General features: G+C 40.0%; 1 protein-coding gene and 1 pseudogene across 1 annotated transcript; both read left to right on the top strand.

Annotated features, from left to right (window-relative positions):
• Positions 1–351: 351 nt before the first annotated feature.
• LOC109827992 lies at positions 352–2,989 on the top strand (annotated as a pseudogene).
• Positions 2,990–3,001: 12 nt separating this feature from the next.
• Positions 3,002–5,781, top strand: LOC109827993 (pentatricopeptide repeat-containing protein At5g02860-like). The gene is made up of 2 exons (XM_020395016.1): positions 3,002–3,206; positions 4,772–5,781. Exon 2 carries the CDS (start codon positions 4,785–4,787, stop codon positions 5,520–5,522), a length of 738 nt encoding a protein of 245 aa, XP_020250605.1. The 5' UTR covers positions 3,002–3,206; positions 4,772–4,784; the 3' UTR covers positions 5,523–5,781.
• The last annotated feature ends 3,703 nt before the right edge of the window (positions 5,782–9,484 follow it).

The following is a 9,484-nucleotide window of genomic DNA, read 5'->3' as shown; positions in this document are numbered from 1 at the left end:
ATTTTTTGTTCATGATTACTGTTGAAAACACTGTGAGTTTTTCCATTTATTATGATTATTGTTTAAGTAAATATCTATAAAATCAAATGGCACATAGATTCCACAAAATACCTTGTGTTGTGTTTCGCGACGCATAAATATTCTAAATTTTTCTGCCGTTAAAATCGCGACACTTAAATACAAATTGATCCGCGATTGATTTTACCCTCTCCACCCAAAATCAACGCTGACAAAATCCCCTGGCCTCCTCTCGCTCCCCCCCACCAGGAGTCCTTATCCCCCTCAAAACCCCCGAAGCCAACCCCTCCCCTTCCCTTTCGCCCTCTCTCTCCCTGAACCCCACCAGAGAAAATGTCAGAAAAACTCTCCCTCCCCCTCCCTCTCGCTCCCCCGCCTCCCCCGTCCAAGCCCTTCTTTCACCCCCATCCCCTCCCCTCCTATCGATCGCCTCCCCCTCCCCTGCCCAAAACCCCCATGACCTCCTCCTCCCCCTCCTCCTCCCCCTCGACCGAGCCCCTCGCATCGCCGCTTCCGCGACCCCAACCGCGGCAAACCCTGGTCTCTCCCCCCTCACACCTCCCTCCGCCCCACCGCCTCCTCAATTCCATCCTCTCCTCGCCCCCGTCGTCCCCCTCCCTCCCGAGCTCTTGTCCTCCCTCCCCCTCCCCTCCCTCCCCTCCGACCTCCTCTCCCTCCTCTCCGCCCTCCACCACCACCGCCGCCCCTCTCTCGCCCTCTCCCTCCTCCGCTGGGCCCGCTCCCCCCACGGCGACTTCCTCCTCTCCTCCTCCCCCGCCTCCTCCCGTCGCCATCCGCATCCTCTCCCGCAACAACCGCTCCCCGACGCCGTCTCCCCTCATCCGCTCCCTCGAGCCACCTCGGCTCCGCCCCCGACGTCTACGCCATCCTCCTCATCTCCGCTACGTCCGCAGCAGCAAGTTCCGCAAGGCCGTCGACGTCTTCAGCGAGATGGTCGACGAGGGCGTCCGGCCCACGCTGCGGACGTACAACGTGGTCCTTGATGCTCACGGTAAGCTCTTTGCCCCGTGGGCCGAGATCGTCGCGCTCGTCGATTCCATGAAGAGGGAGGGGATTGAGCCCGACGAGTACACCTACAACACTCTGATTAGCTGCTGTAAGGGAGGGTCTTTGTTTGAGGAGGCCACGGAGATTTTCGAGGAGATGAAGAGGAAGGGGGTTGTTCCGGATAAAGTGACGTATAACGCGCTCCTTGATGTCTACGGGAAGTCGAGGAGGCATAAGGAGGCCAAGGGGGTGCTTAGAGTGATGGAGGAGAATGGGTTTCCGCCGAGTGTTGTGACCTATAATTCTTTGATATCCGCGTTTGCCAAGGATGGGAATTTGGAGGAAGCCATGGAGATGAAGGAGGAGATGGAGGCGAAGGGGATAAAGCCCGATGTTTTCACTTATACCACGTTGTTGTCGGAGTTTGAGAAGGCGGGTAAGGATGAGTTTGTGATGAAGATTTGGGAGGAGATGGAGAAGAGAGGGTGTAGGCCTAATTTGTGTACTTATAATGCTCTGATAAAGATGCATGGAAATAGAGGGAGGTTTGCTGAGATGACCAACGTGTTTGAAAAGCTCACCAGGAGTGGATTTACCCCGGATATCGTCACATGGAATTCCTTGTTGTCTGTTTTTGGCCAGAGTGGAATGGTGTCAGAGGTATCTTGGGTTTTCAAGGAGATGAAGAAGGCTGGGTTTGTGCCGGAGAGAGATACTTATAATACTTTGATCGGTGCATATAGTCGATGTGGATTGCTTGATGAAGCTATGGAGATATATAAGAGGATGCTTGCCGCAGGAATCGGGCCTGATCTTTCTACTTATAATGCTGTTCTAGCTGCACTCGCGCGTGGAGGACTTTGGGAGCAAGCTTTCACTTCATAATGCCGTTGTAAGACAAATGAGCTTACTTATTGCTCATTGCTGCATGCTTATGCCAATGGTAGGGAGCTCGGTAGAATGTCTTCTCTCGCTGAGGACATCTATGATGGAGTTATTGAACCACACAATATCCTTTTGAAGACGCTCGTGTTAGTAAACAGCAAGAGTAATCTTTTAAATGAAACAGAGAAAGCTTTCTTTGAATTGAGGAGGAGAGGGTGCTCCCTTGATATAACTACTCTGAATGCCATGGTTTCAATCTATGGGAGGAGGCAGATGATTGAGAAAGTGAATGCCATCCTCAAGTTTATGAGGGAAAATGACTTCACTCCGAGCTTAACTACATACAACGCCTTGATTGATATGCACGGTCGTTTAGGAGATTTCAAAAGATCAGAGGAGATACTAAGAGAAATAAAGGAAAGGGGCATAAAACCTGATCTTTATTCTTATAATTCTGTTATTAATGCTTACGGGAGGCAGGGAAGGATGTTGGATGCCTCGAGGATTTTCACAGAGCTTCACAATTCAGGGCTCAGGCCGGATATTGTGACATATAATACCATTGTTTCAAGTTATGTGACAAATTCAATGTTTGTGGAAGCCATTGACATGATCAGTAACATGACTAAAAATGGTTGCAAGCCAAATGAGAGTACGTACAATGCCATAGTTGATGGGTATTGTAAGCAGGGGAGGAAAGATGAGGCCAGTGTCTTCATCCAGAACCTTCAACAACTCAGTCCTGGCATTTCAAATGAAGAAGTATGCAGGTTATCGGAACGGTTAGCAAAATCTACATTTGGTCACTGCTAAGGTTAGTCAGAAACGCAATCATTCTTTGCCTTAACATAGCTTGGTCCTGTATTTCACAACAAAGATACAGGTTATGCAATCATTGCTTGGTTTTGCAATTACTCATTGCTAACGATGTCGGACACCTCGAGGGTTTTCACAGAGCTTCACACAATTCAGGACTTAGGCCAGATGTTGTGACGTATAATACCATTGTTTCAACCTATGTGTCCAATTCAATGTTTGTAGAAGCCATTAACATGATTAGTAACATGATCAAAACTGGATGCAACTATGTGTCCAATTCAATGTTTGTAGAAGCCATTAACATGATTAGTAACATGATCAAAACTGGATGCAAGCCAAGCTAGAGTACAGACAAATGCAATTGTTGATGGGTATTGTAAGCAGGGAAGAAAAGATGAGGCCAGTGCTTTCATCCAGGATCTTCAACAATTCAGTCCTGGCATTTAGAAGGAAGAACAGTACAGATTATTCGAACGGTTAGCAAAATCTAAACTTTGATCACTGCCTAGGTTAGTCTGGAACTTAATTAATCATTTATTAGCTTCCGTCTAGCTCAACTTTGATCAAAAGCTGGCTCAAAGAGGAGACATTTATCCCCAAAACACCCTCTCTATTTGCTCCATGTTCTCATCATAGTTGGTCAATGTTTATTTTGTAAAGATACAATGGGATAAACATATACTTCTTGTTGTAACTTCCGCCTTCTGGCAATAATTAGAAAGAAATGTACTGTTCATAGGTCACAATTCAGAGAAGTATGGTTATGAATTACTTTTACTTGAAAAGCATCAGTCACCTACGTATCTTCTTTATGTGGAAAACAATTTTATTACTTACAAAAGGTTTTACCTTCTTTCTTGAAACCCTTATTGGGCTTCTGTTTTTCACTTTTTATGTCAAACATTTATCATAAATTGGAGACTGCTGGTTACCCTTAGATAAATGACCTTTTTAGTTAAATGAAATATTTTTGTCTATGAGTGAATTTAGTGATACAAATAATATTGTACATACAGTTTTATTTGTAGTTTGGACTATCATCTGTGTTGTTGAGAAACAGTTGCTATGTTAAGTGCAATTTTGCTTGACAATGTGCATGAGTTTCACCTGCACTGAATTTTATAGATGCAAATATTGTCATCTATTTGTATGTATGATTATCTGCTGACTTGGCTGTTAGGATTGTGTCTTTGATTCTTTATATACCTTCATGAGAATTAGATAGGGTTAGAGATCTATCATGATTAGGAGATTGAGTCTCATCATGATTAAGAGTTTGAATCCTATTCTAATTAGGAACTTCAGTTAGAGATAGAATTTTGGTTACCTATATATATTCTTCTATTGTTGGAGGAAAAACCAAGCAGATGAGAGAGAGCCAATATTCTTGTAATCTAGGGTTAGCAGAGGACATAGCCTCATTCAAGAATATTGTGCGAGAGGTGATGGCGTAGTCTTTGTCCGTGCAAAAGATTACATCATTGGGAGAGGGTTTCGCAGTCTTTATCCGTTCAAAAGATTGTAAGGAGAGGGCTTTGGGGAGAATATGAGAGTTGATTATATATGTGAGATTGAGAGATTGAGAGGCGAGAGTTGAGTGGTTCCTCTTGTAGTTCACTCTGATACATAGTGGATTTCTCGTAATGTTGCCCCGTGGACGTAAGTCGAAGTTGGTCCATCAAACCACGTAAATCTCGGTATTCTTTTTTCTTGATTGTGATTATTTTATATCTTGTTGATTGTGGGCTGGTTTCCAAGTTGCGCAGATCGTAATAGAGTCTAAAATTCCCCAACATTGGCTACACTAGGAAAAGAGCGGGGGGCCTAATTCTCAAATGACTTGAGTCCTAGGTTACACTGAGACTTCATTTGGGCTCCCTTACCTGTGTCTTACACTACCCATACCTTGTTTATGAGTATGATTTTAGTGAGTTATTTGGATTTATATTTCAAAAAATGAGTTGATTTTCACTTCATAATGCCGTTGTAAGACAAATGAGCTTACTTATTGCTCATTGCTGCATGCTTATGCCAATGGTAGGGAGCTCGGTAGAATGTCTTCTCTCGCTGAGGACATCTATGATGGAGTTATTGAACCACACAATATCCTTTTGAAGACGCTCGTGTTAGTAAACAGCAAGAGTAATCTTTTAAATGAAACAGAGAAAGCTTTCTTTGAATTGAGGAAGAGAGGGTGCTCCCTTGATATAACTACTCTGAATGCCACGGTTTCAATCTATGGGAGGAGGCAGATGATTGAGAAAGTAAATGCCATCCTCAAGTTTATGAGGGAAACTGACTTCACTCCGAGCTTAACTACATACAACGCTTTGATTGATATGCACGGTCGTTTAGGAGATTTCAAAAGATCAGAGGAGATACTAAGAGAAATAAAGGAAAGGGGCATAAAACCTGATCTTTATTCTTATAATTCTGTTATTAATGCTTACGGGAGGCAGGGAAGGATGTTGGATGCCTCGAGGATTTTCACAGAGCTTCACAATTCAGGGCTCAGGCCGGATATTGTGACATATAATACCATTGTTTCAAGTTATGTGACAAATTCAATGTTTGTGGAAGCCATTGACATGATCAGTAACATGACTAAAAATGGTTGCAAGCCAAATGAGAGTACGTACAATGCCATAGTTGATGGGTATTGTAAGCAGGGGAGGAAAGATGAGGCCAGTGTCTTCATCCAGAACCTTCAACAACTCAGTCCTGGCATTTCAAATGAAGAAGTATGCAGGTTATCGGAACGGTTAGCAAAATCTACATTTGGTCACTGCTAAGGTTAGTCAGAAACGCAATCATTCTTTGCCTTAACATAGCTTGGTCCTGTATTTCACAACAAAGATACAGGTTATGCAATCATGCTTGGTTTTGCAATTACTCATTGCTAAGGATGTCGGACACCTCGAGGGTTTTCACAGAGCTTCACACAATTCAGGACTTAGGTCAGATGTTGTGACGTATAATACCATTGTTTCAAGCTATGTGTCCAATTCAATGTTTGTAGAAGCCATTAACATGATTAGTAACATGATCAAAACTGGATGCAACTATGTGTCCAATTCAATGTTTGTAGAAGCCATTAACATGATTAGTAACATGATCAAAACTGGATGCAAGCCAAGCTAGAGTACAGACAAATGCAATTGTTGATGGGTATTGTAAGCAGGGAAGGAAAGATGAGGCCAGTGCTTTCATCCAGGATCTTCAACAATTCAGTCCTGGCATTTCGAAGGAAGAACAGTACAGATTATTCGAACGGTTAGCAAAATCTAAACTTTGATCACTGCTTAGGTTAGTCTGGAACTTAATTAATCATTTATCAGCTTCAGTCTAGCTCAACTTTGATCGAAGCTGGCTCAAAGAGGAGACATTTATCCCCAAAACACCCTCTCTATTTGCTCCATGTTCTCATCATAGTTGGTCAATGTTTATTTTGTAAAGATTCAATGGGATAAACATATACTTCTTGTTGTAATTTCCGCCTTCTGGCAATAATTAGAAAGAAATGTACTGTTCATAGGTCACAGTTCAGAGAAGTATGGTTATGAATAACTTTCACTTGAAAAGCATCAGTCACCTACGTATCTTCTTTATGTACTGGAAAACAATTTTATTACTAACAAAAGGTTTTACCTTCTTTCTTGAAACCCTTATTGGGCTTCTTTTTTCACTTTTTATGTCAAACACTAATCATAAATTGGAGACTGCTAGTTACCCTTTGAAAAATGACCTTTTTAGTTAAATGAAATATTTTTGTCTATGAGTGAATTCAGTGGTACAAATAATATTGTATACACAGTTTTATTTGTAGTTTTGACTATCATCTGTGTTGTTGAGAAACAGTTGCTACGTTAAGTGCAATTTTGCTTGAAAATGTGCGTGAGTTTTACCTGCACTGAATTTTATAGATGCAAATATTGCCGTCTATGTGTATGTATGATTATCTGCTGACTTGGCTACATTAGGAAAAGAGCGGTAAACCTAATTCTCAAATGACTCGAGTCCTAGGTTAGACTAAAACTTCATTTGGGCTCCCTTACCTTTGTCTTGCACTTCCCATACCTACGTCCTTGTCGGACATCTCTTGCGACACTTCTAAATATATATATATATATATATATATATAGGTATATATAGTGTATATTATATATATATAATTTATATAAATAATATATATATATTATATAATCATATGCCGAAAAGTTTCCTAAGGACTCCTATAGATAATCATCTAAGGTACACGGCTTAAAATCATTTCTATGCGATTAACTAATTTTGTCGATATCTGTTCCATTGCAACTTGGATCTACATATTCTAAAACTCCAACACACCAAGTTTGAGCCCGTGAACCATCGTTCGTTTGACTCTCCGTCCGTAGTCATCTTGAAAAGGTTCTATTTCATTCGAAACCATTAAAATGATACGAGTGCGATGTAAGGGGTCAAACAACGACTGGCTCACCCAACACGGGTTCCACCTCCCGAACATGGTTATGTTGGGTTTGTTAGAAACATGTAAATCAAGTTCAATGAGCTCGCGTCATCCACAATGTAGCTCGCATCATGTGCATTTTAGACCGCGCTTCTTAGATGATTATCTAATGGTATCACGTTAGGAACCCTTCTCCCATATATATATATATAATATATATATATATATATATACTATATATATATATATTTATATAAATATATAATATAATATATATATGTTTATAATATATATATATATTATATATGGCCAAGTGAATCTAAGGTGGTACACCCTAGCCTCCCAGCCTAAAGCCGACGCCGACTTAGAATCACATCATTTTACAAAAACAACTTACGCGATCCGCTCATTGCAAACTTGAATCTATTCTACTTGTTCTTAAACCCAAACACTCCAATTTTGCGGCTGAACTCCGTTGGTGTTTTGCACCTTTATCCACTCGCCTGCAACTTTACCGGGTTTCGCAGATGAATAGAAATTTGCACTGCTCAACAATGTCAAATAACACACAGGTTCATACCCAAAATTGCGTGTGTTGGACCGTTCAAAGAAAGAACGTGTAGAATCAAGTTCAACGGAACGGATCGAAAAAAAAATGAGGAAATTTTGATGCTGAGTCTTAGCGGCCGCTCCTTAGGTGGGAAGCCTAGGGTGTCACTTTAGATTCACTTTCTTCACTAACTATATTATATATATATTAATATATATAATATATATAATTATTATATATTATGTAATATATATATAATATATTATATATATATATATATATAATATATATATATTATATATATATATATAATATATATATATATATATATATATTATATTTGTATATAGAGAGACGAGAGACGAGAGAGAGGCATAATTGTTTCCCTTAAGGGACCCTTTAGATTTCCACCTAAGGACGCGGCTCTATTATCACGATCATTCCTTAAATTTTTTTGTGAATCCGCCTCCGTTGAACTTGATCTAACCATGTTCTTAAACCCAATACACATCAATTTTGTGGGGGAACTGTATGTTTTGACCCTTCATTGAGCCATGCCCAAAAAAGTTCTATTCATTTTAAATCATAAAATTCCTGGTGCAGTGGAGAGCGGTTAAAACATAACAGGCACCCCAAAAATGCGTGTGTTTGGGTTTCAAGAACGTGTATATCAAATTCATAACGGAGCCGGATCACAAAAAAAATTAGGCAATATATGTGATTTTAGACCGCTCCTAAGTGGCGAACTCTAATGTGTCTTCCTTATGGCAAAACATTTCTCATATATATTATATATATTATATATATATATATATATATATAATTAGATATATATATATATATATATATATATATATCTATATATAGAGAGAGAGAGAGAGAGATAGAGAGAGAACGAGACGGGAAAATATGGGTATACTTGTACCATTAGCACAAATTTTGTGCCTTGGCTAACGTGAGTTGGCACAGATCACCTTCATTCGTCAAATGGGGGACCGACATTTACATGGCGTTGATGCTGTGCATGGTGCTGGTAATGCAAACATTTGACATGAGGTGCGGAGCAAGCATTATGTCACATCAGCTACCAAGCATAACATTTTGCTGCTTTGCGCACCAATGCATACCCCATTTTTCTCATATATATATATATTTATATATATATATATTATATATATATTAGTATATATATAATATAAATATATAGTATATATATGAGATTAATGGGTATCCTTGCTCGAAGGAGGGATTTCCCTTCATTGTCGCCTCTATCGGGTGACTACAATCTCCACCATCCTCATAAATTAGGCCACAAATCCCACCAAACTCATTACTCTCTCTCTCCTACTTATGAGAGATGCGTAGGCGATTGTGCCACAGAGGCATCAAGAGCGAAATCCCCTCTTACTGACAATGCATACACAGTAATTATGATATATATATGTATATATATATATAGGTATATTATATATATATTATATATATATATATATATATATTAATATATATATTAATATATATATATATATTATTAATGGCGTATCCTTGCCTCATAGGAGAAATCCTCCTTGTCACCTAAGTTGTCACAATCTCCCCCCTACCATCCTCATAAAATATTAAAATTATTGCCCACAAATCCCCACCAACTCACACACCTGCCTCTCCTACTTTATGAGCCGATGGTGGTGATTCTGCCACATAGACGTATAAAGCGAGGAAATCCTCTTTTATGAGCAATGATACTTCAAATTAATCTC

This window comes from Asparagus officinalis, unplaced genomic scaffold (assembly GCF_001876935.1).
Source record: "Asparagus officinalis unplaced genomic scaffold, Aspof.V1 AsparagusV1_Un605, whole genome shotgun sequence".
Taxonomy (NCBI): Eukaryota; Viridiplantae; Streptophyta; class Magnoliopsida; order Asparagales; family Asparagaceae; genus Asparagus; species Asparagus officinalis.
Note: the sequence above shows the minus strand (reverse complement) of the source record. Positions and strands in the feature narration are given on the sequence as shown.

What these genes read in the sequence shown, in the direction of transcription:
- LOC109827993 (XM_020395016.1), top strand. Translation starts at nt 4,785, where the DNA reads ATGTCTTCTCTCGCTGAGGACATCTATGATGGAGTTATTGAACCACAC.